This window comes from Wyeomyia smithii, chromosome 2, assembly GCF_029784165.1.
Source record: "Wyeomyia smithii strain HCP4-BCI-WySm-NY-G18 chromosome 2, ASM2978416v1, whole genome shotgun sequence".
Taxonomy (NCBI): Eukaryota; Metazoa; Arthropoda; class Insecta; order Diptera; family Culicidae; genus Wyeomyia; species Wyeomyia smithii.
The window spans coordinates 211062333-211086240 of NC_073695.1; the positions used below are offsets into that span (position 1 = coordinate 211062333).

At 39.3% G+C, this 23908-nt stretch overlaps 1 protein-coding gene across 10 annotated transcripts in view; it reads left to right on the forward strand.

The window, feature by feature from the left end:
- Nucleotides 1–23908, forward strand: part of LOC129723111 (transcription factor collier) — a 148134-nt gene that overhangs the window by 114554 nt on the left and 9672 nt on the right. For 2 of the 10 annotated variants that reach the window (XM_055677081.1, XM_055677082.1), the window contains exons 7-12: nt 10252–10333; nt 11129–11309; nt 22833–22987; nt 23047–23173; nt 23234–23479; nt 23565–23744. In XM_055677081.1, the coding sequence (XP_055533056.1) occupies nt 10252–10333; nt 11129–11309; nt 22833–22987; nt 23047–23173; nt 23234–23479; nt 23565–23744 (971 nt within the window). The remainder of the gene's footprint in view (nt 1–10251; nt 10334–11128; nt 11310–22832; nt 22988–23046; nt 23174–23233; nt 23480–23564; nt 23745–23908) is intronic. The other 8 variants (XM_055677083.1, XM_055677091.1, XM_055677085.1 and 5 more) reach the window with 7 other exon arrangements.

Sequence of the window (23908 nt, forward strand, 5' to 3'; positions counted from 1 at the left end):
GACGGTGCTGCAAGCGTACCTAATTTATCGGTGGTTTTAGCATATTTGATCGGTCACCAATTTCAAAACGAACAGAAGAAAAGACTTCGAGAATAAAATGTTACCTTTTCTGCTCAAGACGAAGCGTTGATGCTGCTGCTGCGTCTAAGGCCGTGTACATACTGGCACGGCTTGCGTTGCAAAGACGGTTCGCCTTGCCGTGGGTTAATGTGCAGCCCTAAGTAGAGCACAGCGCAGACCGCGTCAGTATGTATGTCCATAGCCAAAGACATATACGAGCAGGAAAAAGCTCTAGGAAAATTAAACTTTAAAGCTGATTTATGGATTTTGTAACATATTGTATTACATAAGATTTGAATGTAAACGGGACGGGACGTAATGTAAATAACACGTTCAATGAGACATGCAATATGTAACGTGTAACATAGAATGTATAATGTGTAACATGTAAAGTGTAACATGTAATGTGTAACATGTAGCGTGTAACATGTTCCACGCAACGATTTGCCAAGCCTGCAGCCAAATACATCATTCACAGCACCCAACATGCTTGTCCTTACCTTACAGGTCAAAGCATAGAAAATAACTTGCTTCGGTTCATCGTCATCATGCAGCTGACGACAAATTTTAAATCGTCAATTGAAGCAAAATCTGCTCGAACTTGCTTTCTTCGTCGCTGCCTTGAAGCCTCAGTTCTAGCAGTTCAATCTGAACCGACGATACGAATACGCCGAAAATGAAACGACGAAACTAAAGGTACCGAGTGAAAGACGATTGTTTTGTGCTCATTGAGAGAGAGAGAGCGAAACAAAACGAAATTGATATCAAGTCGGGTTGAAGACGAAGTTGAGTTGCGTGATCGTCGCTTGAAAATGCACTCATGAAGGTGAAGATTAAAAGACCTGCTTCAAATAGCAGGAGAACTAGAAATTTGCACATCCACTAATTAAACCAGTATTATTTTGAAAGGAAAAACAGCCTTTACCACTGAAATCTAACAAAGAAGCAGAATGCACATAGTTGGCCTTGTTGCTAGTCTTCAACATAACCCTACATCCTAAAAATTGCCAGATTATATCGCAATACTGTAGTTCGCGATGTAGAGGTCTTTGAGTACACAAAAATGACGAAATTGGAAGCTAAAAGTACATTGCTAGCCCTATAAATTTTTGTGTTGCGACCAGTGTTGCGAAATTTCGACACAGAAAAATGATACAACAGCAGTTTCACTCTCACTCTCTTCAAACTGATATTGAGAGTCACCCGTGTCAATTATCAGTCAATAATCATGTCAGTGATATAAATGATATATCCTGATTAATATCGAAATTATTTGATCTGAGCCTGCTTGAATTCAATGAAGCAGATAGGCACCTCCATCCTACACCACATAAACATCGCTAGAGCAACATAGCGTGTGCGAAATCACAGAAATGCTGCCAGTCAGCATTACCACTGTCTACTGATTGGGGCTGAAAGCAATTATTACTTTCAGCTCGTTCGTGTTGATACTGATATTCGTAGCTCTCAGTGTCAACTGAGAATCTATCACTGACAGTGAAAATTTGCAACCCTGGTTGCGACAGATATAAAAACTAATAAACTCTGTGGAACTATTCTACATTCTTATGTCATTATGGATGTTGAAAAACTACGTGTACCTTATTTTCTGCTAAAAGCTGTGAGAATTATACTTTTTCAAATTTAGTTTCAACAGATTTTTACAACATTGTGATAATTTAATTTAAGCTTTAATTTCACTGACAAAAATATTTTCTAAACAAAAAACAGAAAAGGATGCTCGTAGCCCTAAAGTTACCGAATCCGCTTTGACAAATGAATGATCATGAGTTCGAATCTTCGTAGAATCAAACCGTTCGGTGTCAGAGAGACATTTATGCATGGGTTTATTTTCAGGCTCTTCCAACTTTCCACTTCGACCCCTTTTCCTAGCGCTTAATTGGGAAAAAAATCTCATAGACATGAATCCTATTATTACTGCCAACACTTGGCAAGGTTACTAACGAGGCTCGGTGAAGAAGAGCACGGAGGCAAAGAAATATCTGTCCTCATCTATACAAAGCAGAAGCTATTGAATTTTGTACATTGAAGGTAGTAAATAATCCCAAATCAGCCATCCTACAATCGTTTTCTGTGTAACTTCACTAGGTCAGATCCATCCAGCAGCAGCAGTAAAATCCCTGAATAAGCATCTACGCTGTACCTTAGAAATAGAATTTACCATTTTGATTTTAAAATGACGTCTGGGCTCGATGTATGGCCTCTGTGCATTATCCCGAATACGGAAACACCCATATTGAGTGGTATTTGGCCATTTTAAACTGTTTACCAGCAGAATCCAAAAATCACCACCTTGGTTTTAAAAATAGCGTCTGGTGTCGATTTTCGATCTCTGGAAACAACTTCAAATCCGGAAGTTCTTATAAAAGGTTGAGAGCGCTACTAAAGTAGACCGATAGGGACAGCAAACGACGCCATATTTTTTCCCGCTCTCTTGACTTTTTTCTTGAGTAAGATTTGCCATTTCATAATACACGATCCATCAACGAATACGAGAACAGTACTGTGCCCTTAGATTCAAATTTTTCCACTAGACACTTAATTTTTGATCTGGCAAGTCGATCTGGCGGGACTCCTCATAATTAGATTATCTGTAAAAGTACTTTTCATTCACAGATTAGTATCGCTTGAATAAAATTTCCTTGAATAAAATTAACTTTTTTTTAAATTGCAAGGTTGTATATTTTTTTGACGTATCACAAATGTTGAGTTTGAATTCCTACGTATGTACTAGCAAAACTGCAAAATGTCAGGAATTATCGGAGCATTACTAATCTTGCTGCTGGATCTTAATTGTTCGAGATTATAGTTAGTGACGTCGTGCTTCATTTAACTAAGAACTACATTTCCACCGGGCAGCTTGGGTTCATGCCGAACCGCTCAGTTTGTACACTAACTTACTTGAATTTACTTCGATGTGCATTTCACTCATTTACATCGATTCGAAGGCAGCTTTCGATTGAATTTTGATTTCGATTTCGATGAAAAGACAAGGAGCATCGCGTCCGTTTGTTGTATGGTTGAGGTTGTATTTATATGGAAGGATACTACGTGTGATGCTTCGTTCTTGTGTTTCGTCATAGTTCACAAATAAATCTGGAGTTCTGCAAGGTAGTAATATGGGATCTTTACTTTTCGCGCTATTATTCAACGATGCAATGGTACGATTAAAGGTTGGCTGAAAGTTGGTAACAACAATTGCGTGTATTTCAGGTTTTTTATTATTGCATTCAAGAGCTTATCTTACACAAACGCATACTTTGGAAAAAAATTCGAATAGAATTATTCGTCACGCTGACCGAGTGCGACGGGTGTCTTCTGATAAACGATGAAACCTATGCCTATGCTGATTGCGGGCAAATCCCACGTCAAAAATTTTTGTTGACAGCGAGGCGGGGGATGTAGTATACAACTTTAAATTTTTTTTATATGGCAGTGCATTTGCAGCTGTGGCAGAAAAACGAACGTTTTCGTTACAAATAAGACAATGACGTCGTCGGATCTGTACCAGAAAGAGTGTCTTCAAAAATGAATTTTGTCGTTCATTTGATCCTTCGACTATCCCGTGATGTTTTGGCTAGATTTGGCGAGCTGTCATTATAGCAAAGTCATTCAATGCAGGATAAAAGGGTTCTATTTGTTTCGAAAGACCTCAACCCACCCAATTGCTCCCAGTTGAGCTCTATTGAGAAATACTGGGTAATCATGAAGAGATGACTCAGTGCAAAAGGAAAAAGTTGTCAACAATATCGCACGCTTAGCCGTGGGGCTAATAGCGGTCTCGATCAACTAGATTAGTTGAGAGAATTCGTTATCGATATTGTTTTTGGCACATTTTGCATGTGAAGGATAAGTACAACGATACACCGTGTCCCAGTGCTGAGTCGAGAAAATTACCAAATTACTGAAAAGATCCTCGACTCGATCGGGAATCGAACCCGATATCACAACCGTGTGGGAGAGCTAGCCGACCGACATCGCTAACCACAGAACCACGGGGACCAGTTGTTGTGGAAAAAGTTGTCAGAGACATTAATTAAATGAATATTTGGTGGAATAAGAAAAAGGTATTACAGAAATACTTAAAATGTGAAATCATGACATTCCACCGTATTTTTTAACCCGATTATTTTCGAATGCGGAATTGATGGACATGAGCTGAGAAGACTGGCCGTGTTTGCGACTTTGTCTTGGCATTCTACTTAACGCTTGGCTCACTTTTCACCTGCATTATGCCAGCCTGATATTAAAGAAAACTCGACAGCTGAGATTTATTACGTATAACACCAGATCTCGACGTTTCATGCATTTATAAGACATTTGACATTAAAAGACATTTTCGATATCGACGATTTCACGAAATACTATCTAAGCAATTATTCATCGGTCAAAAAGTTGAAACTGTTATGAGGCACGTGTTCCCGAAATCCGATTTAGCTGAAATTTCTCATGGGGACTTTAAAGTTTATCGCTTAACGAAATTCGAGAAATCGATTCTGGCCTTTTGCAAAATGGATTTTACAATTTTGTCTCTACTTGTCAAACTATGTCAACTCCCATCTAAGCTAATTTATATTTACACTAAAGTCGCTTTTTACGCGGGGGATACGTGCCGCGTAAAAAAAACGCGTAAATTCCGAAATCCGCGTAAAAAAACCGCGTAAATTCCGGAAAACGCGTAAAAAAATCTGTTTGAGCTTAAAGTTGTATTTCTTTAACTTTTTTGTGAACGATTTAAAAAAATTAAGTACACCACCTTAGTTCGTAACTAATATGCAACGAAAATAACATCAGGGAAGCAATGATCTTACTTCTGATACCTGTGGAATTATAAGAAGTACCTTGGTCTGTCGTCTGAAAAATCAAAGAAACGAAAAAACGGAAAAATCAGAAAGCTTCTCGTCCAAAAACTCAGATCAACAAGTATTTACGAACGTGGAAGAAACGTTTCTAGAGAAATATTTGATCGAAAGTTCCCATATGATATATGAATTGACGTACCGTATGCCCAGGCGATTGGAAAATTGTTTCTCAATGTTCTGAAACACTTGAATAAAATTCTAGAAAGCAGCGTAAGTGAACCAATTTTGCTGTTGCTTGACAATCACGAGAAAATGGCATATTTTTTGTATCCTTTTCCCCTCATAGCCAGTTTGCTCAGGTTTTATTTTATGAATTATATTTGAAATAAAAGGATTAGTTTCGAGATTTGTAAAGCATCTGATCCCAGCCTCTGCTTATATGGAAGAAATAGTTTGAAAACACAAAATTTTCAACAATCTAGAAAAGTTTTTCAACACTGTCCGAAAATGCCCCAGGACTGTCCGAAACTACCCCATACACGGGGCACATTCGGACAAAAAAAGCAATTTTGAAAAATTCAAATAAATCAATCGAAATCGAATCATTGCACACTACTAACACGCTTATATACAATAATACGCTTATATACACGCTTATATACTATACTCTGATGTCCAAGCAACAGCCAGGATGAATTCAGATTTTTTTAAAAGATAACAAAAAAATATTAAAAATCATGGTAGAAAAAGTGTCCGAAACTGCCCCCCTCTCCCCTACTAATAGCATAATGAATATTGGAGCATCATAAGATGAATGTTATCGCAGTAATTAAAGCGTTGACCTCAAATGGTTTGTTTTGCAAAATTTAGCATTAACTTCACTAATAAATATTTCTACTGCTGGGTGATTAATTAAGACAAAAACCCTAATAACATTTTGTGAAAGTCGATAAAAATATGTTTATCACTGATTTGAAAGAGAATATCGGCATGAACTAGGGTTAAACAAAATCATTGTTGAACATTCCGTGTTCTAGTAATATGTTTTGTTTTAAACGGCACCAGTCTGGTGATTGTATGTTCTTTAAATAAAGTTTACAGATGTGTTTTGACAGTTGTGTTGCATATGCAAATCTTATATAGGATTTAAATGTTATCAACAATCCTACTGCCATAAATTGTGATCATAAATCAATATTTTTTCCAACCTCACATGCATCGAAACCGGAAGTGTTGATTTTCCCACATTAGAGTGCCGAATCATTCAAATTATGAATCTACTCTCCAAATTTGCATAGTCGTTAAATGAGCCTTTTTCCACTTCGGCAGTTGTTTCGAACACCAACTTTAGTAACACCTCACCGTTTTTAATTGTGATGCAGTCCCAAATATAAACAAGGTGACATTTTAAGAGTCAATAAATTAAATCGCTCCTCACCACGTGAAACTAATCGCTCCGATAAATAACAGGCCAGGAATCCCTGGCGCGGACGGAGTCACTCTCATTTTTGGGTACGCGTACGACTGTACAAACGTTAAACGTCAGGTTCGGAGCCCACGGAGTAAGAAAACGGAAACAGAAAATTAACATATTTATTTCGTGTCATTCTGCGCAACGCTACAACAACGGCGACGGTGGCAACTTTTTGTTGGAGGACGGAATGATCATAATTGAAGAGGGCCTCACTCTATACGCATTGTATGCGTTTGTTTTGCTGATGGGCATGAAACAACGGGAAGCTCTCGCTTTTTTACACCCAAAGTCCATAAAAAGAAGGGTCTTCGAGAACACAGGTCATGTACTCTAACTGCCAGTGTTTAATGTATGTTGCATGTATGGAAAAAAAACAGTTCGGAGTATCAAATATATCACGACTCGTCCAGGTTGGATTGGTAGCAGGGACTCTGCTCTCCCTTTTGCCTTGTGAAATTGGTATTTTTTTCGTGTTCTTCCCCTCGCTGATGCTGAAGCGGGTTCTTGCAATATATCAACTCGTGCGGGAAACAATGGGGTAGATTTGAATAATTCGCTGGTCCAGGAGTGCCTCTCAAGTAGAAACCGCACTTACTTTTTGACGAACGAAATTAGCCGTTGTTGGTTTACCAGTTTCGTTGCGGAAACAATACCCTCTTGGAGTAATTTGTTTACGCTTTGAAAGATGATGCCCAAACATGTCCAAATATTGAATTTTCCCGGAATTTTTCAACTGTTGTATAACGACTCCTTCTTCCACTGTGGTCATAAGTCACTCCAGAGCCAATGTTCAACACATGGTCCTTCGGCAGTGCGTAAAACACGTTCACTTCTCACACGTCTGGAAGACTATGTCCTTTCCATTTTCCAATGAAGTTACTACCTCGTAAACACTGTTAATGTCTTTACAAATTAGGGCGTCTTATTACAACTGCCTTCTGCTGCTGCTGTCGATGTGCTTCCGATGCAGCACCGGTTCCGTAGAACGCTCGGCAGACAACAGGGAAGACGAAGTGCGAAAGTGGCGTCATCGAAAGATGTTTATCTTTCGGTTTTTGAGGTTATACTTTTCCGGCTGCTTCGGTTTCGCGTCGCGGTAGCTTGAGACAGCTTAATGGAGTGCGAAGTTGTAAACACTTCCGTTCGGAGTGTGCGTTTGGTAGGCATATATAATGGTGCCTTTTTTAGTACGCACTTTTAGTACAAGTTACCACGAAAGGTGGGTTTTGCCTAGGACTTTCGCGTCTACCGCTCTCGAATAACCAGTTGAAATTTATTTAACTCGAGTGGGTTGTGTTGAATACCAACTCGAGCGGGATTCACCCGCCCTTCCCTGGTTTGCCTAGCACATATTAGGTTAAATTTTGAACAGATTGTCTAGCGTGCAGCGACTGACAAGTAGTAGAAGAAGATCAATCATTTAAGTTGATAAATATGTTCCTTACATCATCATCAATTTTGGAAGTTAATTTAATGATATTAAATGTTACCAATGTACATAGAGCCTATATCCAAAGGGGAACGACATTTAAATATCTAATCTAATCGATATCCCAATTTTTCTATTCAAGCTTCTTATCAAACTTTCAGTTTATCTATATCTGGAAATCTCATGCAATTGTGAAAACAAAAAGAAATAGAATACATTCGTATCCAATGTAGTTACAAACAATTAACATTTTATAATAGCCTCAAACAATAAAATAAACAACTAACACTGCTTGAGCTGTCAAATCGAAATACATGGAAGTGTTGTAAGTTTCTCTGCTGATACGAATACGAATCGCAATTGAGTTGTTTAGCTATATCAGTTTTTTTATATCATCTGAAAGAACTGCATTTTCTAAGCGAAACGTGATTTTCAAAAAATCTCTATCGTTGTCCTTCAATTTTTAAATCACGAATTAAAACTGCTCGAAATCGCTACAATGACAGTTCGCCCATATATCAACTGTCATTGTAGCGATTTAGAGCGCTTTTTATACTTCATTTAAAAATCGAAGGACAATGACATAAAATTTAAAAAAAATTACGTTTTGCTCAGAAACCTAAACTCTTTTAGCTGTTATATAAGAATCAAAAATCCGTGAATAGCTTAACAACCCAATTAGAAATACTAGAATAAAAGATTTGTGCAGAAATGTAATTGTTTTTAGTATTTCTAATAAAAATTAAATCTTCTAATTCCATCTAATTCTGGTGCCTACTGTTATTCGATTTCGGATAAATACTCTTATTCTTTTGTTAAAAAAAAACTACAAAGGAGCAAAACTTGTTCGTGTGTAATATATCAACACATGTTCTAGAAAATCCCGAAAACCGCAAACCATAACGCAGATAAGCTAATCTGATGTAATCCTCTGCATTATGCATCCGCGATTCACAGCAATAGGGACCAACAGAAAAAAAACTTCTGTCAAACTAAATCCAGCCTCAGGAAACCTCAGAACAGATGAGCCCGGAAACTGCACACATTATGCACATGCTCATCTGTTCCCGAAACTCGATACCTGGCGCATGAATGACGACGGACTGCAAAACTCACTCATCCTTCCACGGTTCCAAACTAAACAAGTGCTAAACTAATTATTTTCCCTATTCACAACAAATACCTACCCTTAATCAGTTGGCCCTCTACGGGTGGCGCCCACTCTCAGCCCTCTTTAGCTATTCTCAAGTATCATCGAGCAAACACTTCGGTCGCAAGCCATTTGCCACCGGCTCCGGCCGTGCAGGATAAAAGAATTTGTTTATTCTCTATTCTAGTAGCGGCAGCAGCAGCAACGCGGAAGACCAGAATATATATTGCGTAATCAATAATAGCAAAACTTCAGTGCATATGTGGTTAGGATTCAGTTTCACTTTTCTCGTTTTTTTTTCTTCACCCTGTACGCCTGCAGGCGCACGAAGGACGAAAATCCAACAGATGTTTGCCTCCGGCCAAATCACATATTAAATAGACACTCAGCGGGTAGCCGAAAGAGGGCCTCTCCTTTCGAAGGGATGCTACCGTTTTGCAGAGAAGCAGGAAAAGCGACCAGAAGTTATTAATAAATAAAAACAGTATAAAAATAATAAAATATTTACAAAGGAGCCGTAATTGAGTTGATATGTATAACAGGTTCGAACAGCGAGAGCAAACTGGTGCATTTTTGGCAAGCCGAAGGGCTTCAGGAAGTATCGGTGTCCTCGCGGCAGCAGGGGTTACTTCCCCAGTTGAAGACGAGTGCCATCAATCATTGGCACCGTCAATCGGCGGGCGGAGGGTCGAGCCAACCGGAAAGTGGGCTTTCTGTTTATGCCTGGTTGTAATCAGCTAGCACTTGTTTCGTCAGTGTGAGGCTGGACTGGTTTCGGATTGAATGGTAGTAAATCTGTTACGATTTTGCGTCCTTTTTTGTGCTTGATAAAAAAGAAATACTTCCGAGAGGTTTTAAAAAGATGTACAATAGCTGATATCAGTTGTGATCATTCAACCCAAAAGTCGACAGATAAAGAAAAACCTTTTCCGTACCTTTCACGCTAAACTAGCGTACTGACAAACGATCCATTTGTTTACCCCTTAATTGTCAAACTAAAACCCCAGTGGGTGCAATACGGCTCGTTTAAGCGGAGAAGCGCCTGCTTTGATCGCTTCACTCCAGCAGCAGACCGACAGAGTGCTGTAAAACTCGACAAAACTTCAGCAATAGTAACAAAACGGAATTTGATTCAGTGAGCTGCCAGTACTATATGGTACGATGTATGCGATGACATTTTTTACAATACCCCCGAGAGCGCGAGCGTCGTTTCTTATGTGATTACCGGTGCTCCGGTTAGCTCGTAAAGTTTAACCACCTCTCGTTTCTACTCGTTTGTTTACATTTCTTTTTCTTCGTTTGCTTCCCGTTTCAGATTTTTCCTCAAATTTTTCCTCAAGTGCAACCAGAACTGTTTGAAAAATGCAGGCAATCCGCGAGACATGCGACGATTTCAAGTGAGTATTAAACGCCATCTTGTAACCCCCGTATCCCTCACTCATCTTTTCGAACCGAACTACCGAATCAAAAACGAAACAGAAGAAAATTACTCCCACTTAGTGGTCCGTAATTTGTAAAATTATACCCTCACACTCCTTTTATCTCCTTCGGCCACTTGAAGTACCGACCGAGCGGCGGGGCGTAAAACGATGGGACCAAAAGACAAGCGACATAAATTAAAACAAGCAGCAAGAGTTGTGGAAAATGCACAGTTAACTGTTTTTCGTGGGGAAAAGGTAATAAATTTTTCCGGAACACGGAAAGATCAGCCCAAAATAGAGCAAAGTCGAACCCGTCCGTTTTTGTCAGCAGCGTGCTAAATTTAGCTGATGTGTGGAAAAGAATTAGAGACGTCGCCGCCTACTTTGTACTCGTGCCGGCACTTCAAACCGGGTCCAGTTAATAACGATGGCTATAAATTCCACCATCTTTGCTCCAGTGCAAGCCGTCTTCTATACCGGTTCCTTCTTCACTATCGGTTGGTTTACATGTCGACCATAAATTAAAAGCTTGTTTCTCCCACTCCATCGTTAAACTCTCCCGATCAAGCCAAGAGGTGCAACGGAGACCGCAAACCATTTGCGGTCTTTAAACCATTCTCCATCGTTTTGCCGCGTCGTGCAACGCTGCAACGCCATCTCTCTTTCCCGCTCGTCGATTCAATTAATTATATTTCTTTTCTTTTTCCGCTTTCATTCTTCCACTCCCACACCCACGTCATTTCTTCCGTCACCCACCTTCCCCATATATTGCAGGTAGTGATAGCGACCCAGGTCGCCGTGGACGGACCGCTGCTAGCGATCTCCGACAACATGTTCGTGCACAACAACAGCAAACACGGGCGCCGGGCGAAACGGCTCGACCCGGAAGGTACGGGCAGTTCTCCGTTGGCAATTTCGGGCCATCCGCTGGCCCCGGACAGTACGTACGACGGTCGGTTTCAAAATTCTTTTTTCCATCAGCAAGTATTCCTAGCAAGAGTGTGTGCTTTTTGTCTAGTTAGACGATTGGTTTTCTTTCTCTTCTGTTCGATTGGCCCAGAAACGAAGACAGAGGCTTCCGGGCGGAACCGCGACGCATTGGTGCAAGCATAAGTCGTGCCGCGGTTCCGCCCGGAAGCGAACACCATTCAGCTATCGTCGTTCGTACTGGGGAAAATCCCAGCAGACACACCGAGCTCCAGAAAGCGTTCGTTGGTTGGCCGGCTCATTAAAAACGATGCAAATTCATTCGAACCGAATTACTTCTACTAGCCATGGCGGAGAGTGAAGCGATTGCAATAAATCAAATCCATAAGTGCATACCTTAAGTTTCACGGATTTATTGCATTTTGCTGGGAAAACGGACCCAGTGGAGCGATAGAGAATTTATGCATTTTTAACGAAGGTTAATAATGCGAATATGACATGCAGCTTCGAACTTTCTCCACTTTCTTTTGAGAATTTCGTTTTCTGCAGCACGATGACTTTTAATTTATTAACCTACCCAAGGATGTAAATTATCACTCGCGCTCATTTTATTCGTAAGTCGATAGCTCATATAATAAGCACAATTCTGAACAACTTTGTATGACGAACTTGAAGTGCTCAAGTAATACTACAAAATTGTTAAAGAGAGTATTGCTCATACTCGAACACCGGAGCTGTGAGTACTCTTTTCGACAATGTTGTAGTACTCCTTGAGCACTTCAAGTTCGTCATACAAAGTTGTTCAATAATCACACATTTAATCTGAAAAATAAACAACAAAATGCCATATTCAAAGCGGCTGTGATTTTTGTGCATAAGCACAAAAACGTAATTTTCCTGGGAAAAAATCAGTCATCTGTTTCTCTGTTTCGAAGAATATCAGAATCGAATTGAATTCAATTACCATTATTTTTTTGCTAGATTTCAATGCTATTCAATAAAAAATTCTAACCTCCTGTTTTTGATAGGGGGGATGTTTTGTGATGAATTAATTGTTTACTATTATTAAAAAACGGTGACATATCAACACTATCACATATGTTTTAAGCTCTATTTCATAAAAAGATTGTAATTGCTTCCGCAGTTAAGTGAATATAATTGTATGAAAATATTTTAACCTCCATCATTTCCTCGAATCCAGAGCCTCGCCATATTCACCAGAAGGTGTTTTTCTTACCGTGCTTAAATTGAACCGGCACTGTATCACTATTGAGAGTAAATGACTTGATTATTATAACTCGTGCTTGTGTGTATTATCGACAATTACAATTCCCATCATTGTAAGAGGGATTCAATTTTATCTAGAGGTTTTGTAGAATTCAACAAAACTGCAAATCAATGCGCTGTTAACTCAGGAAGACTGGATGGATAGGCAATATAACTCTAAACGACTATTCCAAGTGACTGAGCTAAGTCGCACTGAATGGGAATCAGGAGGACTTAGCATTCAACCAGGCTCAATAGTTTTCTACACGGATGGCTCCTCCAGGTTGAACGACAGGGTTGAGGCTGGGGTGTCAGGCCCTGAAGTCAATCTATCAACACCGATGGGAGTGTGGCCAACGATATTTCAAGCAGAAATACAGGCAATAATTGAGTGCGCTACAATTTGTTTGCGACGCAACTATAGACCTACAAATATATGCATTCTTTCGGATAGTCAAGCTGAACTTAAAGCACCGAAATCCATTTCCTGTTCTTCGAAATTACTTAAGAATTGCATTCAATTGCTACAACAAGTTGGTAGAAATAGTGAAGTGAACTTATTCTGGGTACCTGGGCATTGCGGCATTGAAGGGAATGAAAAGGCTGATCTGTTGGCGAGAAATGGATCAATGCAGTTATTCATAGGGCCAGAACCGTTTTGTGGAATCTCAAAATGGAATTTTAGAAGTGGAAAAAATCAATGATGGAAAACATTTGGAAAAACAAAAAATCAGCTGAACAATCGCAAAGATTTATAGCACCCCAAAAACAGTAACTCAATGATTGCTCAGTATCACAAAACAAATACTTATGTACCTTTAGTGGCCTTGTAATGAGCCACTGAACAAGTAAACATTACTTTTAACCGACAGATTAAAGATGACACGATATTCGTTAGTGATAGCACTCACAAATATCGTGTTATCTTTGAGCCAGCATTAAGGGATCATTCGCATTTTGATGTTAAAATAATTTTATTTTAACACACACTAAAGGGGTTATATACCTTCTTGGTCGAGAAAAATGAGGGAAGTTTGAATTTATTTTTAAGTGCATAGCACCATTTTCATTGTATCAAAGTGGTATTTTTCTGAAAGTACAGTTTATCAACAACAAAAAAATACGTTTGATTTTGAGATATACCAATTATTACTGGAGTAATGGCCGTTTCCCCGAAACACTATTTTTTTGCAGAGGCTTGCGGTGATCCTGATAGAGACTCAGCGGATCAACCGAAATTAAAAAACTCATATTATTTCATTAGTTTAGAAGTGTGCCGGGTCCTTGAACGATCGCTTTTATAAGTATTTTGTTTTCAGTGCAAACGGGAGCGTTTTTCTCAAAAAATGCAGCTTTTGAGTGCTAAAAATTGCATTAAAAAATTTTTTGCGGCAAAATGTAACTGTATGTTTCAAAAAGCGATCGTTCAAGGACCGGCGAATTTAATAACGAAAATTTAAAAAAAAAAGATGAAGGAAATCGGTTCAGTAGTTTTCCCGCAATCAGGATCACGGCAAAGTCATTTTTCGGAAAACACTATTCCGAGATAATCGCGTGTAAAGTTTCAAGTTTAGCTTATGCGGCCGTGGCGAGGCGCGCTGCAAATCGCTCTAACTTTCTTCCTATTGCTCAGATTTTTATGAAAATTTGTGAAAATGTTCTCAAGATGTTCTATTTGAAGATAATGCAATAATTTTTTTCGGTTTTTATATAACCCCTTAAAAAAAGGTATATAACCCCTTAATTTATCGCGGCAACCTTTCCAACAGCTGATCAAACTCAGCGATTTTATTGCGAATGTCAGCAAAATATTTCAACGAATATTCTGCAATAACTTTGATCTACCAAAACCAGAAAACCAGTAAACCAGTAAGTATGGACTTTTCGTTTGCTGAAGTTCTTGAAAATTTTGCCGCAAAAATTTGTGGAATACTTCACTGAACTTATCAGCTGTTGAGTTCTCTGTAAATAATTTCAAGTGTGCAAGAGATATAGAATGTTTTTGATGTGGGACTACGTCTTTCTTCACTATACTAAGGTACATTCTGTGAAAACTGGATTGAACATGTAACGTTTTTGGTTGGTGGAATGGGAGATTTTAGATGCTAATAGCGCTCAAACAACTGTTCCGATTTCAATAGTTAATATACCGTTGGAAAGCTAAAATATACAAGATTTGTATAACATGATAATTTTAGTTTCCATTTTCTTATTACTCCGTGAAAATTGCGGAAAAGTTTGGAGGTCGAATATCCATATACATTTTTCATATGATTTCTATATTTCCCTAACGCAGACTTCAAAAACATAGACGAAATGATTTCACGCATTCAGTCATTGGCTAGGTATGCCAGCCAATTGGCATCGCATTCATCACCCAACGTAAGCGACGAAGAAAAAAAAGCAGAGATGCCTCCACGTGATTGGTTCCTCCCCCAATCACCCAAGTTCCCCACACTGAGTGACGCTATAAAAGGACATGTATGTGTGAGTGGCGTGTGCGTATATGTGTAAGTAACGTGTATGTGTATGTGTAAGTAACGTGTGTGTGTATGTATGTGTGTATGTGTGTGTGTAAGTAGCGTGTGCGTGTGAGTAGTGTGTGTGTGTGAGTAGTGAGTAGTGTGTGTGAGTAGTGAGTAGTGTGTGTGTGTGTATGTTTGTATGTGTGCATAACATGTGTGTGCATAAATACATTTATTCGAGGAAAATATATTTATGACAGAATACTTGTATTGGCAACAAGTTCATTATTTTTCTTATTAGAACTTCAATTGATATTTCTATGATAGTGACCATAATTTTATGCTAGTTATTTTCAGCACTGAACTTGTTTTGCGTTTATTTGTAACATGGGACTGACCAAAATTCATGTTTTTCTAATCAATTTAGCAACAAAAAGCTTTTCTTGTGATTTTTTGAGAGCACCGGGTATGTGAAGAAGTTTTTGAGATTTAAGCAAAAAGTGCTGAGAAATTACATGGGACTGTTATGCATTTATGGGCAGTTCATGTGGATATTGGTATTTGTATGCTGTGGTTTATGACAGGTGTATGTGGTTTTTTGTGAAATGTTTATGGATTATTGTATACAGTATTTGTACGTTTGGTGTGTGTTATACAGTATGGTTATGGCAGAATTGAATCTTTACAGCCACCATAGTCCCACGGCAAGCCTACGTTTGTGCACTCAAGCACATACCCTTTAACTTTTATTTGATATCTTTGAACTTCAGAAAGCAAATAATTCTTGTTTAGACGATGTAAAATTGTTTTATGTATCACATCGTCACATTGAAAATGCTTACTGCATGACATAAACAATAATTTCATGATTTGGTGAAATAAGTCCTTCTCTTATTAAACCTGCCAAAAGAACACAGTTGGCGTCACTTGGCAGGAAAAACGAGTCTCAGTATATTAGGTGCGCAACTAAGCTTTCGCTATTTGTCAACAGATACGACACCAGAAGTTACTGCTGGTCGATTTTGAAATATCCGAAACGTGATGAACCAACCTAAGATATATGATTAAAAAACCGCTCTGATTTGCTGGAAGTATTACTTTCCTCATTTCGTTCAAGGAAATCGCCAGCTGACGCGCATCGAGCGTTGAAAGAAATTTAGGATATGCGAAGTGTTGAACAACGTGCTGTGATTGAATCCGTGGCTTCAAATATGATAATTTCGATGTAAATGACCATCCGCGTGAAGGAATGTCAAAAACATTCCGAAGACGCTGAATTGTAGTAATTGCTCGATAAGGATCCATGTCAAACGCAGGAACAGCTTTCTTCGGTATTAGTAGTTACCCACCAAGTGATTATACATCCTTTTTTTTAATAAAGTTGCAATTTTATTAAAAAAATATAACAGCGAGAACTTAGTTGTCCACCTAATAGTTGTGGTTTATTTTATAATGAATGTTTGTTTCGGGCTCCCAACAACGGTTGAGTAAATCTACTAGAATAACGATTATGAGTAAATGATAAAATTAATGTCACCAAACATTTTTTGCGCTACAATAACAAGGATAAGTTAAAACATAAAAAAATAAAAAAAAATAATTCTCAATAATTCATATATTTCAACATGTCATGCAACGATTAGGTTCATTTCTGTCCCCTTTATTCACACTGAAACAGAAACTCACTGATCAGCCTCAAATGTCTAACTAGAAACACCACTGTGTCGTTCCCCAGTGTTTACTTGAAATGGAAATAAGTAATACCGCGTGACCGGATTTGCAGCAGTTGCGAATGTTGTTCTAGGTGGGCACGAGGTTTGTATCTTTAAACAGGTCAAATGAGTTTCGTGAAGCGATGAGTGTGTTTTTTCAATCTTGTTGCATCCTCTTGCAAGGAAGCAAATGTTTGTGTTACGAAGTCTTCAAAATCATCAACGTTTGCATACTGTATGCCGGGAGAATACTCGGCAACTCTTGTCATATTTTTTCTCTGCTCCGTATGCGTATAACGAACAAACTAATACACGCACACCGGACGAATTGGAGATAGAAGAGATTAGTCACTTGTGCAACATATGCGAGAGTATGTTATGTGTTGTTTCTTGGCTGTAGATGGAAAGGGAGCATTTTTCAACAAGTGAAAATTTGTGCATGTGGTTGAAAGACCATTATGAGAAAGTCGTACTCCCGTAAAATGCACAAATTATAAAGGGTGTCCACGATGAAATTGCCACACACAAAATTGATTCGCAAAATTCGAGTTTTCATCCGATTGCCATCAAATTTTCAGGGATTGAAAAATAACTATTAAACTTCATTTTACCATTTTACTCGTATTTTATTTACAGTCCATACGCAAATGCCCGCACCTTGGCCTTAACCCCGGCCATAAGATTGTGCACAACCTGTGAATCAACTGTTTTTTGCATGTAAACCCATACTTTCTTCAGTTCCTCGACTGTCTTCACTACCTAAGGTTGTTTAAGAAGGTGCTGCTTCATAATCGCCCAGTACTTTTCGATGGGGCGGAGCTCCGGAGCGTTGGGAGGGTTGAACATTTTCGGCGCGAAATTGACCTTATTGTCCGCATACCACTTCAGCACGTCCTTGGAGTAGTGGCATAAGGGCAAATCCGGCCAGAAGATTATTGGGACGTTGTGGGCCTTCAGGAGAGGAAGCAGCCGCTTCTGGAGGCACTCTTTCATGCACACCTGTTCGTTCATCGTGTCCTGGGTCACTAAGGTGCACTCCGCTTCCCGCAAGTGCAGATGGCTTGCCAAATCAGGAATTTCTTCGCAAATTTGGACATCTTCTGAGTGCGGACATGCTCCGGAACGCTGAACTTATTCTTGGCCGTGAAAAACAGGTTGCCGGGGATCTGTTTGAAGTCGGCCTTCACATATGTTTCGTCGTCCATGATGCAGCATTCAACTTTCGTCAGCATGTTGAGGTACAACTTCCTGGCACGGGTTTTGGCAGATTTGTTCTGCTTCTCGTCGCAATTAGGGGCCTCTTGTACCCAGAACGTTCGAAGCCCAGCCTTAATTTTGGCCTTCTGGACAAGACTTCGGCTTAGGTGCAGCTTCTTAGCCACATCCCGAACGGAGGCGTTCGGGTTTCGGTTGAAGGCCCCAACTACGCGGTTGTGATTTATGGTGTTGTACGGAATACTTTTTCCTTCACTTCTGGGCTTCCGATCGGTGGTCAATCGTTCCTCGAATCGCTTAATCACTCGCGACACCGTGGAATTCGCGATTCCCAACGTTTTAGCGATGAAACGATGCGAGAGATCCTTGTTCTCGTGATGAATGCGCAAGATTTTATCACGCACGAGCTGTTCTTTCGACTCCATTTCCGCGAGTTTTGATCACAGGACTTTAAAACTTGCAGGATGTAAATAATGCACTATGAACTAAATCAACCCAAATTTTCATTAAATTCTACCCAACGGTTAAAAAGTTAGAGCAATTTCATGGTGTGGCAATTTTATCGTGGACACCCTTTATGACAGTATGTGTTGTTACTTGATTGAAGAAGAACTCTATTGCTTTTTATGTAACAGATTGGTTACCTAAAGGGTCATTTTGCGTTATTGCTTTCAAAGTAATACAGGTCGGACTCGATTATCCGGAGACTTGATTATCCGGAGTATTTTTTTTCTTCTGTATTTTCATAATGTACTTTTGTCTTCCGGGTCATTAGCAGTTTCGGGGTTGTTCGAAATTGTAATAACAATGCCCCGTTCTGTTTAGGTAGTTCGTTTTTAGCAGTTTTCTCGTCGTTCCTTCAACCAATTCTTACTCAACAACCTCGCGGGTATTATGGCATAAGCGAGGTATTATGGTTTTTAGTTGCCGATGAGGACAACCACTATTGGTCAACCGGTTTCGAATTTATGGCCGGAACATATTTCTGTAATATAATGGCCATGATCAATGCAGTGCTTAGAGCCACAAGCCTGTTTCGGTAGTGTTCCGGATACTCCTGGAACCAAAACTCATCAAGCAAAATCAATAACGATTTGAAATCCGCAAAGTAGCCCATTAGTGGCCATATCGAGCGTCTAGGTCGTTAAAGGTCACTTAGAAAATAGAAAAAAAAATCATGAGTGTTGTCAAAATCGAACAGGGTCTGTATATGTAACACCTCAATTCTTCTTAATATTAAAGATAATATAACAGGTAAACACCTAAATCAAATCAAATTCTATTATATTTTCTGGAAAATATTTCCTTTAATCTCTCGAAGCAAAAACTGTCTTTCTAAAGGTAATACTGATTTATTTCATTTGGTTTTTACATCTTCGAAATAATCAATATTACATAATTTATTATTACGTGTATATGTATAACAAACGCCGACAAACAGTCTAAAGACAAATTTCAATTTATTTCGTCCGTACATGTATTGTGTACAACATACTATAATAGAAAACTCACTGTTCTAAATAAAAGATATTGAAAATTAAAAAATTAAAAATGGCTCGATTATCCGGAGGATTCGATTATCCGGAGCGATATGTTTTTCAAAACTCCGGATTATCGAGTCCGACCTGTATGTTCAAATTTTGCATATTGTGATCTTATTACTGCACGATCACAATACTCCACACCAAAGTTTGGCAATACATTGAATCCCGTTTTGACAGTTCAAGTTGGTTCCCGAAATCCACTTCGACAGACTGATCAAAATACAGTGACCGAATCTTTTACCTCAAGTTTATTGCCTGATAGTGATGCCTTTGTTTACATTTTGCAGTTAACATTTTGCCCTGGTATCGCAATCGTGTGCGTAGTAAAAACGCAGCTTAATTCACAATCGTTAACTCCCACACACACAACATTTGAAAGGTATGTCGGTTAATATTGAAATAATCTACCAAAATCGAAAACAAAACTGCCGGAAAGGTAAACAAAGGCTCCGCTATCTGTCAAACTCAGCTGCGTCATGGTCCATGAACCATTGCACACAAAAGATAACTTCATTTTTTGACAGTTCAGGGAGGTTTGTTTGCAAGGTGTTAGATTTTTTTCTGTTTTTTTTTTTTATTTATAGTTATGTGAAGTAAACAGCGCTATGCTGAGAAAATCCGATTCGAAAAATTAACAAGTTCATGAGAACAATCTTTCCTGAACTGCTAATTTTTTATTTCTTTATTATGACGTCATCGATGATGGATAGCAGAGGTACCCAGATCTTTTGCTCGGTGAAGCGCTGTGTCAAGCCAAAATATTTGGCGGAGCACCTGCAATTGATTAGAAAAATGCAGGTCATGGCTCTGCTGCAACCTGTCAGTTCTAGCGAGAGCGTCCCTATCTTAACCTACTCGGGGTGCTAACTGAGATCCGAGTAAGCGTAGTGAAGATCGGGTCCCAACCTCGGCGGAAATCTTAGTCGTATGCTAACTCAGAAGAGTTTCTGTAATCGTCTGTTTTTCCATATTGGGCAGCGACTGCGTCTGATTCGGAGCGGACGGCTGAACTATGGAATGCGATGTCTCGCCAGCAATCACGGCCCTAGTAGTTCAGCATACCGAAAATACCCTACTACGAACAGTTCAGGCGTAAATACGAATTGAAACAGGAGCCCGCTTATGAGAATCATAGGCAGATTCTTCAATTACAGCCTGATCAATACTTTTCATCGTGTTCCTTGGAAAATTTCACATAAGAAACAACTATCATCCCGAGGTAATATGAGCTAATCTCGAGATATTACTTTTTTTTTAAAAAAAGTTGTAAATTTCGAAATTTATTTATTTTATAATTTATAGACGTAATAGTTTTTGACCGGAAGTGTTGCCAGATAGACTATTTCTGTTTTTCAAAACTAAATTTGCATTTTTCGGCAAATGCAGCTAATTTTGTTTTAACTTTGATGATTTCATCGTATTTCTCGGAAAATTTTACGTAAGAAACACTTATCATCCCGTGGTAATATGAGCCAATCTCGAGATATAACATTTTTACGAAAAATAATTACGAAATTTAAAACAATTTTCGTAAAAATAATCGAGATTGGCAGGTGCTCCGTCAAATATATTCATCAAAAAATATTCCGCCGATGTGATAAGCTGACGGCAAAAGACATACTTTTTAATTAAAAACGCCACGGAGCACTAGCAAAAGCTTCTTGAAATACGATTTGGGAACTATAGTGATACCAAGAATTTTGATCTAATTCAGTATATGAGCGATATAGGCATTATCTTATGCATTCGAACGCAAACTGTAAAAAATCATAAACAAAAAAATACTAAACATTACGAAAATAACTCCGAGTGTCTAAAAATTGATATTTTTAAACCATGAAAATCGTTTGAAAGGAATGTTGTGACTCATAATTATTGTCTATTACATTTAAATAATAGCGTCTAACAAACGATAAGAATAAGGGAGTTTAACTAGCAATCCACAGTTGGAATCATTTTCTGGGTTACTTAAGACCAACTAACATAAAAAAAACGCTAGGAATTCCGAGGTCCTAACCTGTACGGTAATGAAAAATTTTCACATGTATAACACCTCTTTAAAATATAACATTATCACAAAATCTATTTCTGCAGTACGTAACTTTCGGATTTTCATCAGTAACCTACAGCTAAAATGATAGAGTCAAAGAGAATATTGCACGCAATTCATACCATTTTAATTAGCATCCAAACTTCAAATCAATTCAAGACTATTCCAAATAAACAAAAAAAAACAGAATTTCACACAAATCAAATAAAAATCAAGTTTTTGAGAGCATTAATTCAACTTTGTTCTCCTAGTTTCACTTAGATTATGGATTATAAATTTTCAGAAATAGGATACCAAAAATTCTAGATATTCAATTTTAGAAAAGAAAATAGAAACGTGTTTATCCCGATTTAAGTTGCTCATAATTGCAAGATATACTAGAAAGTTAAAAAAACCGAATATGTCAACTTAGGCTAAATTGCTTCCAGAAGAAAATCCGCTCTCTGGATGTTCGAATTGCCACTCGGCCCCGACATGAGCAGTACAAATATTTTGACAAGCTGCGGAGGCATGTTTCTGCTAAACTCAAACAAACAGTTATCACCACCCGAAAATTTTCCAACCTAAGACTCGCACTCGCAACAGACTAACAAACAGCCCATTCTGAATTCAAACATCGCTTCAGCAACTTTTCGAAGCATGCAAAGTTCCTACACCATATTGACTGTTGCTCCGCACAGGCGGAATAGAGTGGCAGAAGGACAAACGCAATTTCACCGGCACGACACGACACGGTCATCGTTCGCCGGAATTGAAGCACGGTGTCGTGCACAAGCTCAATTAAATTTTCATCCCAGCAATGAAATATCGTGCTGCATGTATGCATGACTTTCTAACCGAGTGGTCGGTTAGTTTTTCACGGTAGTCACCACAGCGGAAGGGGCGGGCATACGGCTCTACACATTGTTTAGCTATATCAACACGTGGTTGAATTTTTAATTTGAATGGCTTCAACTGGAACCGTCGTTGTGCGCCGTACAGTTATTTTTATTTCGCAATCTATCGCTTGCTCACTCACTGCCGCCAATATGACTAGCGCACATACGTGCATCTTTAAAGCTCACGTCGATTGCCCCCGGAACCGCAGAAATTAAGTCTCCGTTAATAGAGACTCACTCAAATTGAGTATGCTCGGTGAGTCTGCTGGTTGTAGCTATGATTCCTGTAATCGGATTATGTCAACTATGAGGAAAAAATCCTGCCGAAAGAGGAGAGAAAATAAATCCTTGTTCTTTTTTTTTCACCGCTCGTTTGCCGTTTGTGGTTCTGCTATCGATACACAACAACCAACAACAGGCATCTATCCTCCGCTGCCAATGGCAACCCCCTGCATCAAGGCGATATCTCCCAGCGAAGGATGGACGACCGGAGGAGCGCAGGTAATCATCGTGGGCGATAACTTCTTCGACGGGCTACAGGTGGTTTTCGGAACGATGCTTGTGTGGAGTGAGGTAAGTTAGCAGGAAGCCTGATAATTCTTCTAAAACTGACTATTTTATTGAATTAACAGTTAATAACCTCACATGCCATTCGAGTACAAACTCCTCCGCGGCATATACCGGGTGTAGTAGAAGTTACGTTGTCCTACAAGAGCAAGCAATTCTGCAAGGGTTCACCCGGACGGTTTGTCTATGTCTGTAAGTGTGCCAATATTCCACCTGATCGGTTGAAAAGAATCGCACCTATATTGATTTCAGCTTTTCATCTTGCAGCGTTAAGCGAACCCACAATCGATTACGGTTTCCAGCGATTGCAGAAACTAATTCCTCGGCATCCCGGGGATCCAGACAAACTCCCCAAAGAGATTATCCTGAAGCGGGCGGCAGACTTGGCGGAAGCTCTGTACTCGATGCCACGCTCACCCAATGGCTCCTCTGGGTTCAACTCCTACACTGGCCAGCTGGCGGTCAGCGTTCAAGATGGCACCGGACAGTGGGCTGAAGGTAACTGCATTTTTCTCCCTGAATTCTTACCCAGATTACTAACCGTGTCGGTTTTCCCCCTTTCTTCATCGCTCCACTTGCACAGCTGATGAATACACCCGAGCCCAAAGCAGCAGCGTTAGTCCCCGAGGAGGCTACTGCAGCAGTGCCTCGACACCACATTCTTCCGGAGGTGGTTCGTATGGAAGCAGTAACGGATACGCAACCGCATCCAACATGAGCGGACTCACCTCTTCACCTGCCAGTGTCTTCAACTCATCGTCGAGTAAGTACAAGCCGCAAACTGTTGGTGTAGTGTCGTAATCGATTAACACATGCAATACTAACACTAAAGATTGGGATCCTGTTTCCACAATGACAAGCTGGTCAGTTGAAATTTCGAATCAAACCGCTACAGAACGATATGAGACGAGATCAATTTTTCGCCCT